The sequence below is a fragment of the Sceloporus occidentalis genome, unplaced genomic scaffold (assembly GCF_023333645.1).
Source record: "Sceloporus occidentalis isolate IW3139 unplaced genomic scaffold, rSceOcc1.0.p SCAF_11, whole genome shotgun sequence".
Classification (NCBI taxonomy): Eukaryota; Metazoa; Chordata; class Lepidosauria; order Squamata; family Phrynosomatidae; genus Sceloporus; species Sceloporus occidentalis.
Window position 1 is genome coordinate 6,151,732 of NW_028316991.1, and position 17,982 is coordinate 6,169,713.

Sequence of the window (17,982 nt, forward strand, 5' to 3'; positions counted from 1 at the left end):
TGAATCAACATTATTACTCCAAGGATAAGTAATAGTTGTATTAGATATTTAATTACATACATGTACTAAAATTGGCCACAGTGGCTACAGGGTTTCCTTTAAGGGTGTCTCCTTACAAAAACAGAGTAATTAACAAAGTTCTGATAAGAATATTTCTCAAAGCATTCCAAGACTATCACTAGATTTACCTCAGAGTACCATAAAAATGAAGGTAAGGACATAAAGTAACAAGCAGACAAACCAGCTGAGCTCCTGCTAGGACTGAGATTTAACTACAGAGATTTCTCAGTCACAGACTGCACTTAAGGAAGCAGTTCTTTATTTGCAGTTTGATACATTAGTTTTATATTTAATGATGAAGTTTTCTCATTCAGAAATGGATATGGAAATTGCAAACTACAGCGACATTTTAGATCCAAGCTACACATCTTTAGAGTTCGACAATATGCCTCTCCTTTTCAATGGCATTGGTGAGTGGTCATTTTTACTAAATTAAATTCTGTTAGGGTTAGGCAAATACTATGCATGTTGAAAGAAACCTTATTTTAATCAAACCATATAAGCATTTAATATGTTTTTATTTTAGATGTTGTGATACTAATAATGTTGTCTTTATTAAAGTTAGTAACATGCAGTCTAAAGGTTCCATCTTTATTAATTTATTTAAATAAATTTAAATAAGCCAGAACTTTATCATCGTGAAATCATCATTGATTGAAGTACTATCTTTTGATCAGTGATATACCTAACTTGGTTTTTGGGTTTGTCAGTGGCAGATAAGTATGTTTGGGAAATCCCTTCACTCAATAGTATACATCAGAATTGTTGGTTGCCAAGGACATGAATCCAAAGTGTCTTAAGTCATTTCACAATATGGGGATTCATTTTGTTTAAGTATGTAAAGAAACTGTCAAGATTTGATAGGTATTGTATAAGGATGAATGAGCATTGTTGGCTCATTTATGTAATTAGAGGCTAATGGTTAGCTATGTGATAAATTAAATATTTATTTAGTGTAACATTTTAACTTTTATCTACATTTTAGAGTGTGCATTCTAGGTTGTGTTAGATGATAAAAGTATTTACAAAACATGAGCAATATATCCATTTAGCATATGTTCTGACATTACGCCTCTAGTCCATTGACTGCACTTAATACTTAAAACAAATTATGTTGTTTTGCGACTGTTAAGAAACAATACTTCAATCCAAAAAGTATTTTCTAAAACAGAAAATCTTTCATTTCTTTCTTTGTGTACCTTTTTTATACTCTTATACTTTCATACTTTATATTCTTGTTCAGTTATCTACATAGCTGTAGGATAATAATAATACATTCAAAAGTGGTTTGAAGTTTAAATATAAAACATTTGTCTAAGATCTTGTATACCATGGATATTATGGGCTCTAGGGTGTACCATGGCTACCAATTACCTAATAGGTTTTCTGTTTCCTGGACACTGAAATTTGTAGGGGATTTAATAAGGATAATTTTGATTATTTACTGAATATCTCACCTGGTAAAACTATTTTAGGTATTGTAAAGTGCATAAAAAATTAATCCTGTCCCTGATACTTGCAAACTTACCTGTATGTGCATTTTTCTAGTATTGATAATGTTATCTTCCTGCTCTCTGCATTTGCATGATTATACAAATACATTAAAAAGCTGCTGAATCCAGCCTTAGGAGGGTGAAATAAGAGGTGAATTTAAACTGTGCAAATATTTATTAAGGTAGGCTTTGTCACCATCTGAACTTAGGTACTTCCTACATTTTTAAACAAATATTTTTTGGAAATGATTACACTGACTAATTCCATTAATTAACATCTAGAAATGCAGATGAAAGAATGTAGTTTTAATCCCTCCGTGTTTAGTTTCTCTCCAACTCCTCCTATAGAGATTAATGTTAGGTCACTTTTTTATTGTACTGCACACGAGGAGAATGCCGATTCACTCCTACTCACCAGTATATTATGATTGATAAGGTATTATGTGACCATTAAGCAACTATAATGAGTATTATCTGTGTATAATTCCTTGATAACACTACAACAGATCATAATGTACAGCAACAAATGGTAGTTTCTTAGAATCCTTTTAGATACATGAACAGTAGCCCCTGTGTTGCAATGCCTGAGGCAGTTTGGTTATTGCGCAATTGTCCCAGCCAGTGGCCTACATCTTGATGATCCAGATGAACAGACCAGATAACAACCTTGTACCATCTACACTGTGGTGCTCTGTGCTTAGCCAGTAGACAAACTCTGGGCAGCTGGGGGTTCAGGCTTTGGGCCAGACCTAGAGCAGAAACTCACATAAATACAGGAGATCCCCAAATGTGTGAACAGAGAACATTTTTTCAGCAAGTGAGGTTGAAAACATTATTTGTACGGAGAATATGTACAAATAAAATGATTACCTATAATTACCTTACTTTTATATATTTCTTCTATCATTGTACAAAAATATTTCATTTTATAGTTTTGTAAAAGCAATTACATAAAATATATTTTAACTCAACAATTTTAAGGAATTTTTTTTATAGGGAATAGTAAATAAAAAAAAAGTCAAGAAACATTTGGATAAGAGTATACAAACTATAAAAAAAACCTTTAACGAGTGTTTTCTCACATAAAGCAAATTCTTTAAATGGAAAATACATTATAATTTCTTAATATCTAATCTCAATCTACTCTAAAAACATAAAAATATAACTATTGGTTGCATTTTTTGTACGGTAGATAAATTAATACAATGAAAAGTTATAAAAGTATAAATATAGACACATATTTATAATGTATACATATTACACAAATGTTTATGAAATTTGAAAAGTGCATAAAGTGACAAGTCCATTTGGTCCACTGTCAAGTTCTCTCAGTCAGTGGTAACTTTTGGCTATCACCTCTAGGACATACTATTACTAAAGATGTTTTTTTCTCTGTTTTTTTCTTACCAGATAGCTCCTCAGGAGATACAGTCATAATGAATGCAATTGATAATGGGGTCAACATTCTATGTGCCATATGTGGAGACAGAGCTACTGGTAAACACTATGGTGCTTCAAGTTGTGATGGATGCAAGGGGTTCTTCAGGCGTAGTATCCGAAAAAGTCATGTTTATTCTTGCAGGTACTTAACATATTTATTGGAAATATGTGACTCTAGATACATTTTGCCAACCTAATAAGATGTTTTTTTACCATGTTATCTTATGGTACCATTATCGTACACAATTCTATTTCAATGTTAAATTACCATCACCACACCCTTTTTCATTCTTCGAAAATTCCTAATAAAAATAAGGAAAATGGGCTTGAGGACAGATCCCTTAGATACTCATTTAATAGCCTGACCTTCCTTGCAATAATGCTCATTAACTACTTGGCCTTATTGCCTGCCACCAAGACACTGCGTATCCATTATTATCTTCTACTTATATAGTGACAACAGTACATTCAAAGGGTATAACAAATATAACAAAGATTATCTGATATTTTAGGTAAAAGGGGCCCTGACCACAAGCTTGCAATCAATTTAATTATTTTTCACATTCAAACAAAATTATATCTGTTATTTTTCCTAAACTCTGTATTTTATACGAATGTAATTGTGTTTACAAATAAAATATATAGCTATTAAAAACTCAGTATGAACTTTATTAAGGGGAACTGTATCATAATGTCTCAAGATGTACATGATTATGAGTTATTTCTCATGTAGTGTTGCATTTGTGAAGGTGGATGAAGACAGAAAAGGGGAGACATTCTTTGCTAATGTATATTGCTTTACCTCAATACAATAAAAAATACAAATAAAAATGTACATTACTGATTTTGTAATGTTGCTATATTATGATTATTTTCCATTATGCATTAGGTTTAGCAGACAATGTGTTGTTGACAAAGACAAGCGGAATCAGTGCAGATACTGCCGTTTAAAAAAATGTTTCAGAGCTGGAATGAAAAAAGAAGGTAACTTATAAATACTTTGGATGTTATTAAACCTTTGAATGTTATTTTTTATGCAATATGTTTCTGCTCACATTTCTAAAACAAAAGTGTTAAAACAATTAAAGGAACAGTTTTTTTGCATGTACTCAAATGCATTTTACCACATGCAAATGAAAGCATGCATTCTTTAGTTACTGGGTGAAAATAAGACTTCTATTTCAATTGGGGAGAGGATGTCACAGAAAGCGCAACCATTTTGGAGGAACTTTACGTTAGGGCAAAATGGCAGCGTTTCTGGAGATGTCCTTTCCTTTAATCCTCCAATATATAAAGAACAAGAACATTAGAAAATGAAGATATCGCCATAAAACCAATGTGATTTTACTGCCGATGTATTATTTACACATAAGAAGTATACATCAGAGCATTGATAATGATATGTTATCCTAGGAGATCATGCACCATATCTTTTATATAATAAAACAAAACAGAATAGCTGTTTATAGATAACCCCGTATAAACCCTAAAACAGTGTATACTTTTTAAATATAGAATAACACTCTTCCTTCTCTCTCCATATTGTACTTCCCCATATTGTACAGTTCTTGGCTATATCTGCCATCTGTTGCTATAATCTGCCTTGTTTACTCCATAATCTGAAATTTAAATCAGCAATCTTTACATTTTATTAACTATTATGATATAATTAAAATATGTGCTAAAGGTATGTTATAAAATACACCTGCTATAGTGAGTTATGCAGGGCTCAATATAAGTAATTATTATTATTTATTGTTTTATATAGCACCAACGTATTCTGTAGTGCTATACAATGGGTAAACATAACAAGTATTAAATAAAAATGTGAATTATAAAAACAAGATGTAAGGCGGGCCCCGTTTACAATTTAGAAGACAGCTGTACCAAACTTTTAAGAATAGTCACTAATTAAATAACATCTGTAGAAAGCGAAAAGGAAAATTCTAATGCAATCTTGTTTATGTATCATATAACAATGAGCACTGTGAATATGGTGTAATTTAACCAGATTTTTTTTTCATTTGATATTGTCAATGTTTTTTTTTTCAGTCTTAAAATAAAGAAATTTGGTATTAGAAAATTTAGCCATCTAGTGGTCAAATAAGTAAAGACATCTGCATTACATTTGTATCACCTATAATGATGGTTTGTGTCACTGTATCATCACTAGTACATTAGTGTATCGGTTACAGTCATAACTGTACATTTATTTAGTATTCAAATAAATTCATGATAGAAGAACAAAACCTGACTTACTTATGTACAATAGTTATTTACATTTAGTTAAATTTGGTGGCAAATAACTATCTGAGAAGCAAAATGGCAAAGACTCCTCATACAAAATCTAGATAAACATATAAAATGGCATTGATACATTTACAAAACCCACTTTATGTGAAGATGATGGGTGCTCAAATTCCTGTTCTAATAATCTATATTCACACATTCCGTTATCTTTTCACTTGTTTTTATGTTGCGTATTGTTGATGGGCTCAGGAAGGCTTTGTTCAGTAGGGTGAGGAGAAGCCATAAGACAGCACTTAACCCCTTCAGGACCGGGATTTTGATACTAAGGTGTCGCTAAAGGACCGGAGCCGTTTTTGTGTTTTTGCCATGTCTTTCTTCAACTGTAATTTCTCTCTTATCAATTGGTGCACCCACACAAATCATATATTGTTTTTTTCAGCACAAGTAGGGCTTTCATTTGAAACCATAGTAAGCTGGGTAGTACATTGTTTTGTTTGAAAAAAACTGGAAAAAGTGGGGAAAAAATGAAAAAACGCATTTTTTTTTACAGTTTTGTATACATACAAATTGTACACACATTAAACCAATGGGAAAAAATTATCCCAAATATATTCATTAACTTGTCCTGATTTGGAAACCACCCAACATGGCCAGGATTTTTATCTATTTTGACCAGTATAGGGCAAATATTGCAAGGCATGCATCACGTTTTTGAAATGTAATTTTTTTCAAATTTGGCATGGCAGTCTAATAACTGCAATAGTTGTCACAGATACTGATTACCCCCCCAAAATTATATGTTTATGAACAGTAGATAAGTCAAGGTGTACAACTAGGGTCATTTTGACACTTTTCAAACAGGGATTTTATCGCCAATTGCTGCCAAATTTTGAGGTATTTTTATATTTTTTTGGGTTTTTTTGCATATGTTGCAATGTTGCTTTAGATTTTATATTATATTTTGTATAGAATATGTGCAACTGCAAAACAAAACACCAAATTGTGTTCACCAACATCCCCCGGTTCCAACAAGGCCTCACATGCATGGTTCATGCATTTTTTGAGGAAGCTATGAGGGCAAAACTGGAACATGCGCATTTTCGTTTTCACATTTGGAATTTTCAGAAATTGGTTTCCTGGGCCCATATCCCATTTGGGACATTTTGGAAGCCCCCTGCTGTAAATTACCCCATAAAAGTATATATTTATGAACAGTAGACAAGTCAAGGTGTTCAACTAGGGTAGGTTTGACAGTTTTCAGCTAGCCTTTTCTTCACTGATGTCTGCCAAAGTTCACGGAAAATTTATTTTATTGCGTTTTTAACAAATACATTTCAATGTTAAAATTTATTTCTTGCACAGCATATGTGCAACAGTGGAAGAAAGCACCACATTTTGTTCACCAACACCCCCCGGTTCCAACAAGGCCTCACATGCATGGTTCATGTATTTTTTGAGGAAGCTATGAGGGCAAAACTGGAACATGTACATTTACATTTTTTTAAATATTTTTTTTCATCAGATTACTTGTAAGTGACAGGTTTAGGCCGCTGACATCAATCAGGGAGACCGATCAATAATCAGCGACTTAAAATGTCACCGACAAGTGATCAGGTAATAATTATGATTTTTTCATTTTATTAATAATTTGTGTTTTTTCATAATTACCCTAGATGACCCCTCTCTCTTTGTAGAGCAGGGTCATCCGTGGGCTGCCATAATGATCTGATCACTCCTATTGGCCAGGGGCGATCTGATCAGCCCAGCATTTGACCTGGAAGCACCCTGGACTTTCAGGTCAGTGCTGTTATTTTTTATTTTATTATTATTATTATTTTATTAATTTTTTTTAATTTATTTATTTATTTATTTTTTAATTATTATTATTATTTTTTACATTATTTTTTTTAACTCTTTCAATGCTGATGCTCCATTGAAGCACAGCATTGATTGATATTTAGTCCCCACAAGCTTGTGGGGACTAATATTAACCCCTGCAATGCTGCGATGGGGGTCATACACAATCGCAGCATTGAAGAGGTTAATTGAGGAAGAGGGGGGTAGGGGTTAACTGAGGAAGGGTGGGGGTGGGGGGGTCTGGTCTCCACACTCATGTGGAGACCAAAGAACCCTGTCTCCCTGTCCCTGAAGCTGCCTCTGGCAGCTGGGACACAATCTCCAATAGACTGGAGATTGTAGGGGAGGACTTCTGGGGGCTCGTTTTTGCTGTTGCTGGTCTGCCTGGGCTTCCAGGCAGACCACCAGCAGCAGAACCCCCTAAAAAACGGGAATTAACCCCTTCAATGCCGCGATCATTGAAGGGGCATTGAAGGGGTTAACGCTGCACTGACGCTCTCATGGAGCGATCAGGCAGCAGGGGGGTGTTGGATCAGGTCCCCACACTTGTGTGGGGACCCATTCAATACCCCCCCCCTTCCCTGAAGCTGCCTGTGGCAGCTGAAACAGCGATTGCAGATTTTTCTGCAATCGCTGTTTCTGCCTACAAAATCACTCCGTGGGAGTGATCGTGGGCTTGGGGGCGGGCTTAGACAGGCTGTGCTGTCTGCCCAGGAGTCCTGGGCAGACAGCAGCAGCAGCACCCCCACGATCACCGCGATTGTGGTGATGTGGGGGCGTTTTTTGGAGGAGACGTACCTGGTACGTCCCGGTCTACCGGTGACTGTTAACCAGGAAGTACCAGGTACGTCCCGGTACTGAAGGGGTTAAACAACTTATCATGCTAAATATTAACAAAACAATTACAATTATATTTAGATACATGTAAAGGCTACAATTTCCCAATCAATGTAGCTCTATCTCATGTACATGAACTTAAAACGCTGTGCACATCTTCATCGATCTACAGAGCATTAAATAATGCAAACTGCATAGATTTGGATAGCTTTGTGACTATTAATTTTGTAAAAGTAAAATTTGTATTCTTTAATAAATTTGTATATATAACTAAGTTATTTGAGTATGGTTCTAATTCTATTTACAGCTGTTCAAAATGAAAGAGACCGGATAAGTACTAGAAAAAACACATTTGAAGGAAGCAGTATTCCCTCTATTAACACGCTGTTACAGGCAGAAATTCTCTCTCGTCAGGTACCCGATAACTGTTGTGTGAAGCTTTTCATCAAATTCTTAATAAAATGTAATCATTTTGTACAACAAAATAAGTAATATTGTTTTTAATAATATGATTATTTTTAAAAATAAGCTAAATACGTTGTTTAATGGTTAAATGTTGAAGTTGAGTGTATGGATCTAAACCTCTGCTAATAATACCAACCTAATTTAACATGTTTAATCACTGGGTTAATTACTGGACTCTATTCAGTTAAGTGTATTACAAAAAGGGAATTTGTTATTATGCATAGTTAGTAGCTCACCCTTTCATTAATGTACATCCCATTATATATTTATCGTAACAGTTTAACTGTTAAATAAAATGTTTTATTTAGTTAATGTTAGTTTGCTAAAGCTGAAAATGATTGCTCTTTGCAAACTTTTTAAGGCACTGAAAAAAGGAATATAGAAAGTCACTGCTTTCTAAAATTGAACACTATTATGTTTGAAACACTAGCACAACTAGAGATTTAGCAATAAAATACATTAGCACACCACACTCACATTAACACACATATCCAAACACTAGCATGACACTAACTAGCATTCACACTAACACAACCACATACGTGCACACAGACACTCATGCAAACTCAGACACTCAGAGTAACAAACATACAACTAGACATGAACACAATAATACACACACACACAGCCAACACTAACATAAATGCACACACTCACACACACTCAGACGCACATCCAGACAGTCATCCAGAAACTCACATTAACAAGCCCAGAGACAACACAACTAGACATTCAACACTAACACACACACACATACAGGCACTCTCACAAATGTGCCCAGACACTCACAACAGTTACACTAACACACATGCCCACAGGCACTCATACTAACACAGATTCCCAGACACAAAAACACACTTACACTACCATACCCAGACACACACTAACATATCCAAACAGACACGCACACACTAACCCATCTACACCCACACATACAATCATACCCAAACATACACATTGACATACCCACATACACTAACATACCCAGATGCACACACACACACACACACACAAAGGCTAATGTACCCAGACATACATACCCAGACCCACACACTAACATAACCAAACACACACTAATATCCCTAATCACACAAACTAACTTTCAATTGCACCCATTTCTTGAAATAGGTGACATAAAGAGGTAAGCGTGGGACTATGAACTTTTCTCATTATTCCTAGTCATAGAACATGCTGCAGTTTTTCTCAGCAGGGGCCGATACCAGCTCCAATATGGTATTTTTGGTACGTTCATCACATAAAGGATGCCTCTGAAGCTGAACACATAGTGTGATTTAGAATGTGAGATTGCAGAGACTAGCTTCCTGATCACTTGTGATCAGCATACAGTAAAATCACACTATGAAGAGAAATAAATCAGTGCTAAGATGTTACAATTCTACATGTAAAAGGTTCCAGGAGATGGGCATTTACATAATGGTTAATTCCTTAACACGGATTTTTTAATTTACATTATTTCTTCTGATTTTTTTTACTGTGTGGGCTAAATGTAATGTTTTATGTCAATGATATTTTAAACAGTGTATCAATTTTATTTTACGTTGTTAACATTGTTAGGTGGCAACCTCAAGTTCTCTAACAATTACGGATGTAAACATGAAGAAAATTGCCACTGTTACTGATGTCTGTGAATCCATGAAGCAGCAACTATTGGTCCTAGTGGAGTGGGCTAAATACATCCCAGCTTTCTGTGAGTTACCATTGGATGATCAGGTATACAGATACATATTTATATACATATATATATATATATATATATATATTTATTTTTATTTGTATCAAAACCACTGCTAATCCTACATTTCAACTAAATGAATTTCATGGTGTAAAACATCACCCATATCTCAACTGGCTGAAAGGTCTGCATGTATGATGCCAACTTTAACCTCGGTAACTTGCAATTTACAAACTGTTCCTTTGCATGCACTGCTTTGATATTTGTCACATTTAAATGTTCCAGATCATCCAACTAATTTGAATATTAAACTAGGACAACATGAGTAAACACAAAATGAACACTGACTTTAACTGATGCAAAAGAAGCCTGCAGTTCTTTACATGTTAGTTTGTGTTCTTTTGTGACCTCCTGGATGAGTTGTTGATCGGAGGAGGAAATTTGGCACGTCGGCCACTCCTGGGAAGGTTCACAAGTTTTCTCCGTTTGTAAATAATGGCTCTCATTGTGGTTTGCTGCAGTCCCAGAGCCTTAGAGATGGCTTTGTAATCCATTCCAGACTGATAGATATCAATTACTTTGTTTCTCATCTGCTCTTGAATTTTTAAAAAATGTAAGAATCATATGCTGTTTTTTAAGACCTTTTAGCTTACTTCACTTTGCAAGACAGGTTTTGTTTAATTGATGTTTGGACTCAACAGTGCTGGCAGTAATAATGCCTGGGTGTGTCTAGTGAAAGAGAACCCAATTATGGACACATGCACACAGTGTTTTAGGTATGTTTTTCCAATCATGGAGAACTAATCACAGTTCATCTGTGGATTTAGGCAGCCTCACTTACTTCTCTGTCTCTTCATGTAATCACAGACAGACTCGATGAAGTTGAGATCAGGGCTCTTTGTGAGCCATCACTTACAATAACCAGAGCTCCTTCTTCTTCTTTACGCTGAAGATAGTTCTTAATGACTTTGGCTGTATGTTTTCACCTGGCTCTATGTGAAAAGGTTATTGTCCCCTTAGTTAAATGACCAAAAAAATGAAAAACTCCAAAATGGAACTAATTTCTGACTTGCATTTGCCACTCAGAAGAAACTTCTTGCTTACTTGCTAATTTTTTTGTTTAACTTGTATTTACTCAGCTTTTGTAATTGAGTATATGTCATATTGTCACTGCAAATGGCAGTTAGCAATAGCCAATGTGCAAATTGGACTGTAGTCCATTTTTGCTAAATTTGAATTTTAGCAACTAGATCTTAGATCTTATCTGCTTGTCAGACTTACACCTCAAGGTACCATTTTTCCTTTATGTTTGTCTCAAACGTGTAGCTTTGTTTAAATAAGACCAATGATTAAATACATACTGTATAATGTTATTATTTCCCCCCATTTTTAAAAGGTTGCACTACTGAGGGCACATGCTGGTGAACATCTTCTCCTTGGGGTAACAAAACGATCCATGGTTTACAAAGACATTTTACTCCTTGGTAAGGCTCTAATCATTTGAATTTCAGTTATTTTAACTGAAATTCTTTATTTTCTGTAGAACCACTTGATTTGAGATAACAAAATCACTGAATAAACGCCCCCTTAAAATAATTAATATTTTGTATAATCCCTCAACTGTGTTCCACACAACACAGGCCCTTTCAACATAGGATGATACAAGGTGCAAATAGAGCATAGACGTGCTTAAAAATAACATGTCCACACATGCGTTGAAGTGGCACCTTTATATTCATGATAAAACCAAAAGTGGATAAATGTCTTATTAAAAAAAAACCAGATATGTTAAGTGAACACAACAGACAAAAAATAGTAGTCATTAACGTGTACTAAAAATTAATTATTGGCTGCAGGCTCTTATATATCTGTGTCAACAAATTAAAGATTAGAATAACCCAAAACTGAGTCAGTTCAGTCTATAAATATTATTGTGTTAAACAAGTGGACTTGACAATTTACATAAAAATAAAAATCTTTATTCTAAACTTAAGAAAGGCAAGCTGCCTGGTAGAGGAAAAGCACCACGTGTCAAGTGCTCTAACAACAAAACCTAGAGTTTAACTTACCTTTGGCTGTCAATCATTCTCTATGACAAAAAAAATCTATGTAACATAAAATGTATTTTTGCAATTGTCAAACAATGTGTATTTACAATTTACAAAAATAATTTTTGTTAAAATTAAATCAGATGTTTACATATAAATGCTCCTATAAATAAGGATGCAGCCTATAATTGTTGTAAAACATTGTTTATAATCTTATTGGCTATAATAACAATGAGGACACAAACATAGAATTCAGTAATAATTAAATATCATATTTGCCAACAGTGTCTATTATTTTCTTCAATAGTTGGTTATTATTGATTTTTTTTCTACATTTAATATACATATTGCTGAGAGAAAACCTGACTTGCCAAATATGCAATTCTAAATCGTATTCTTTTTCTCAAGGTAACAACTACGTAATTCATCGTAACAGCTCTGAAATCGAGATTAGCCGGGTGGCCAATAGAATTTTAGATGAACTAGTCCAACCATTTCAAGACATCCAAATAGATGACAATGAATATGCTTGTCTAAAGGCCATTGTATTTTTTGATCCAGGTAAATCCTTTCAGTCACCTTTGTTTATACCTGTTATTTCTGTTTATTTTGCATAAATTTACAGTAGATAATATGTATAAAAAAACAGCATCCATCTTTTCCTTTAACACTCTCCAAACCCCTCTATTTATTTGTTTTTCCATTTTTTAGAATACATTACACAAAAGTATATTTTCTCTTTAATTTCGTCATTAGGCCAAATCCCTATACGTCCATTTTTGCAAAATGATCACATTAAGAAATAATTTTTAGGAAGCATATAACCATAAGGGTTATTAGAAATGTTTCATTTTCTAACAACAATAAATACCAGGTTTATTTTCAAATAAGAAAAAACTAATTTTAAGTGTATATTTATAAATCTATTGCCACCCACAATCTCTACAGTCACTGTTCTCACTGCGGGATGCCGGGATAAAGAAAAGCCATATTAATTATACCATTTTCAATTTTTACCATTTGTATTTTTTTTGCCAGATGCCAAAGGACTCAGTAATCCAATGAAAATAAAAAACATGAGGTACCAAGTACAGATCAGTTTAGAAGACTACATTAATGACAGACAATACGATTCTAGAGGAAGGTTTGGAGAACTTCTTTTACTGTTACCCACGCTCCAGAGTATTACTTGGCAAATGATTGAACAAGTTCAATTTGTGAAGCTGTTTGGAATGGTTAAGATTGACAATCTACTCCAAGAGATGTTATTAGGAGGTGAGATATTTCACTGAACCAGAGGGGAAAATAATAAGGCTACTACAAATGTGTTTGTTAAATGGACTTTAATACCAGTGAAACAAGTTAACCCTCTTAGATTCTAATTCATCTTGGTACAATGACTTAAACATAATATTACATGCCTGGTGCTAACTTGTTAGGGTCAATAAAACGTATCTTTTTAAATAGGTGGATGTTATTCATTTAGATCAACTACCTTCACTTATTACAAAAACAAAAGACGTTACATTGGGGCTTGGATGTAATTCACTGTTTATTTTAGTTATACAATGCAATGGTAGAGCATTTATGATTCGAGATGGGTACAATTAGGCACTGATGAACATAATAAACAGAAAAATAAAACACAGATTAAAGGCAATTTAAAAATTAATATTATATGAACTTTTACTTACTAAAAATGATGTATGCTGTTTTTTTATGTTTTTCTTTCCCTTAGGTTCAACCAATGACTCTAATCACATTCATCATCCATCCCATCCTCACATAGCCCAAGATCCTCTCTTAGGTCAGACTCTATTAATAAGTTCCATGTCTACTTCACTACATTCTGAACAAATAGGTAAATTTGGCCTAAATTTGTTTTCTTTATGTATGATGATACAGACTGTTTTGTTTATGTTTATTGTCCTTTGAGCATTTAAATAAAGATATAGATTAAAGCGGATATTTAGAAATGTTTATTTTCAGTATGAAAAGAACCAGAAAGAATATTTCAATAGTATGATAAACAAACAGTATGCTTCACAATTACTAATAAATAAATAATAATATAGGCTTTATTAAATGGCAAAATATAGTTTTGTATTTCAATTATTATATTATTGCTATTTTTATATCACTTATCTTTATTTTTAGCCATTATTCATTATTAATCTGGCAAATAAAACAACGATAAGATTGCATTTATTACCATCTTTTACATGGTTCTATGTCTGATATTCCATTCGTATAATTCTTCTCTTACCTTATATTTTAACTCTTTCCTCCCTCATCTCTCGAAAGCATAGCTCCAATTATTATATGTTACCCCCGGCAATTGAAACGCCAACCACAGCATACAAAACCACACGGTTTCTTCAGAAGTGCTGCCACACGGCTGAATGATACTTCAGAAAATCTGAACTCATTATATTAAACCGACAAAGGGTTAATATAGAACGCATTGAGCAAGTTGTATAATTAAAAATAATCAGCATAGTATGGTTTGTAGGCAGGACATAGCTCCCGAGAGATAATATCATCACCTAGAAATAAAATCTGGACACTACAAATCTAGGTAATATATACAGACTGGATAGTACTGGATTTACCTTGGTGACATGGTTCAGTTTACTAGCTTGGTATGTTTCATCTAACATTGAAATTTTATTCAAAATTAGTGATTTTGATACAAAATGTTTGTTTGCTTGCAATGTTAAATTAACAGGAAAACACATAACAGGAATAAGATATGATCTACCAAAAAATATTCTTTCAAATCTGCAAGCCTACTCCCACTTACATATTTACCCGTATCTCTTCCATGGTATAAAGATTAAATGATTATCTATATTAAACAAGTTTTTATACTAATATGGTGAATTTTAACATTTTAAACTGAATGATGTCATACAATTTAGAAGATTTTGACATTGTGATGGAATTTTAAAAAACCTGTTTGTCCAGGAAATTTTGAAATATTGGGGTCGCACTAAATATTTTTAGAATGGTAAAAGGAGGAAATATTAGGGAAAAAAGTATTTATTATTTTAATGTAGTAGTGTACTTGTTTATAATGGAGGCATTCATTTTCTATGCAAATTAACACATCCCATCTTTGTGCAGGGATTCTTCTAGTAATGATAATACAATTTACAAATGATACTTATTTTTTACATATTGCTTATGCTAATTATGATTTGGTATCACTCTTATTCAAATTCATTCGGATGTGACAGTGTACATATTTTATTGTCTTTGTAGCGACTCCAGAAACACCCCTGCCTTCACCACCACAAGGATCGGGACAGGAACAGTATAAAGTATCAACAAATCATGCAACAGTCATCACACATCAATCCATGTTAAAACAAAAACCATTGTGAGGGAAAGATTACAGATGACATGAAAACTGCCATGGAAGACTTTTTTCTGATACACAAAGCCAAAAATGTAATATTTCACAAAATGTATCTTACCTACATGCAACATTTTCAGTTTGATAATATTTTATATTCATTCTTATTGTACTTTTTACTTATGCATTATTTTACACTAATTTGAATGTTATTGCTTGTAGAATTGATATATGTTCGGTAGTCTGTAATAAGCTAACAAATTGTTGTCATATTAATTATTTCATACAACTATCACAATGTATATAGTAAATAATTAATATATTACATTCTGCAAAAATAATTCATTTTTGATACATTTGTTTATGTTTATGTTTATAATTGATGGAAGTGTCTAATGTATCAGTTATGTTATAGAAAGTATAACCTGGGGTTAGTATTCTGTAAAATCATTGATACTATTAAAACTGTTTTTAGTGAATTAGGCATGCATCGGGTTCATTACCTATTACCATACATTTAGCAAAAACTGTATGCTAACGGTGGGTCTCAATAACTAGTGAAAGTAAATAAAACATCTGAACATTTTATTTATTTAAACTAATTATATTAGATTTATAATTATGTCAGATTTATATTGTTAGTTTTACTTTTAAAGGGAACATGCCCAGTGACTGCATTTTAAGGATATTATTATAGAAGCCAGGCTCTTCTTTGTTCTGTCTACCAAGCTAGAATCTACAAAGAGAGTGGGGTTTAATTAAAAAGCAGGAGTTTGCTGGAGATCCACAACATACTGATTTCACTGTTCTGGGATGGTATTACTCCAAAAATGGCTGAGCTGATCATGTGTAAACATGTTTTATGTTCTGTGAGATGACTTTCAAGAAATCTCACTGATTCAACTGCATTATTCAGGGCCAACTAAGCCATTCGATTGATTTGGGTTGAGTCTTAAAGGGAAACAACTATTTTTTTAATTACTGGTATCAAATATACAGCACTGTATTTTATTACCTAAGAAAAAAAATATTTTTATGGGACCTCTTCTTTAATAATGTAAAAAAAGTGAGTGAGGTTCATTCACTGAAATGGACAGGTGAGTTTTTAAGAGATTTATCAAACATTTTACTTATTTTGATTTAAGACAATTAGAGTGATGGGGAAAGCTGGAGTCATTTTTATTGTGCTGTCCCCTCATCAGCCAATTCATTTCTATGATTTTGTGTACTTATATTTTACTTGCTGTTTTTTGGTAGTGCTTGGATTTTGAAAGTACCTCAGTATGTAATAACTCATTTCCATTGATCATAATTCATTTACCAATGACCTAGTTACTAGAGCATCTACTTTAATGTTTACACTAATGTGAGGTCACATATTATGTAAATTACTATGGTTTTGATATTTCAGGTTGATTGCCCTTACTTTGTGCTGCAGTTCCAACTGGACAATAAAGTCAATTTTCTGCACCAGTAGTACACGTCCTCTACATCAAGTATGGGAGATGAGACTCAATCTCAGCTTAGTTTAACACATTATTACTAACAGACACTTTCTGGCTGCTCTTAATTAAAATAGTGTCAGCAAGCTTGTATGACTTTGCTTGTCCCTCCCCTTATAAATGCAGATTGACCAGAGTAAAGAAAAAAGTAATCAAGCCATAATGAATGAGACTGCCCCTTCACTTCATGCCACAATCGTATCCATCTGTAGCTTCTTAGACACAGCCCATCCCCACTTTCCCTGCTGAAACAGTGCCAAAAGGAGTTGTTATGGCACTAAAATGGATAGACAAATACATTTTTATTAAATATTTAAAGGTTTGATGTTCGTTTTAATTTGGTTTTGTTAGTGGTCCTTCCCCGTTTTTAAAAATTCGTACAATGCCGTTTAATTGCATATTTGTGAAAAATAAAGTTCATACAAATCCAAATGCACAAGTCCAATGACCATCATACTAGTTGGCATTTTCCAACTTCTACTGTACTATACTATAAACACACACACATATATATATATATATATATATATATATATATATATATATATCAATAAAAGGTGTAACATGCTAACTAGTATGATGTGTATTAGACATATATATATACACTAGGTTGAAATATTGAATAAGAATACCAAGATAAAGAATGCCAAACTTTGGCCTTGATTCTACTGTTAGCAACCTAAACAGTATCAAGTACTAGTGCTTTCATTTTAATGGGGGTACTCAACTGCTAATGCTGTAGGAGGCACCACTGGCTCTGTTAGATTTCCACCTTTAATTTTGTTATAGCACTGATCAACTGAGAGTACGTTTTTTCAGAAAACAATATTATTGGTAGGGAAGACCCTAAGTTGTCCACTAACATGACAGCAAGTGATTGCACCTTTACCATAATAGCTTCAAATTTAATTTGAAGGAAAATAGCCAATTTCCATTTAACCAACTGGAAAATGAACTATCTAGGCCCATGTGCCTCAAC

General features: G+C 33.4%; 1 protein-coding gene across 3 annotated transcripts; it reads left to right on the plus strand.

Annotated features, from left to right (window-relative positions):
* The first annotated feature begins 352 nt into the window (after nucleotides 1-352).
* On the plus strand, nucleotides 353-15,529 carry LOC149305486 (hepatocyte nuclear factor 4-gamma). 3 transcript variants are annotated; one of them, XM_089477311.1, is made up of 11 exons: nucleotides 356-470; nucleotides 2,964-3,135; nucleotides 3,883-3,977; nucleotides 8,245-8,358; nucleotides 9,896-9,909; nucleotides 9,978-10,133; nucleotides 11,492-11,579; nucleotides 12,552-12,704; nucleotides 13,182-13,418; nucleotides 13,882-14,004; nucleotides 15,408-15,529. In XM_089477311.1, the coding sequence occupies exons 1-11, from the start codon at nucleotides 356-358 to the stop codon at nucleotides 15,527-15,529; spliced, it is 1,389 nt and encodes a 462-aa protein (XP_089333437.1). The 3 variants fall into 3 exon arrangements, with proteins under 3 accessions (XP_089333438.1, XP_089333437.1, XP_089333439.1); XM_089477312.1 differs by lacking the exon at nucleotides 9,896-9,909 and having other exon boundaries at nucleotides 353-470; nucleotides 8,245-8,351; XM_089477313.1 differs by lacking the exon at nucleotides 9,896-9,909 and having other exon boundaries at nucleotides 377-470; nucleotides 8,245-8,369.
* The last annotated feature ends 2,453 nt before the right edge of the window (nucleotides 15,530-17,982 follow it).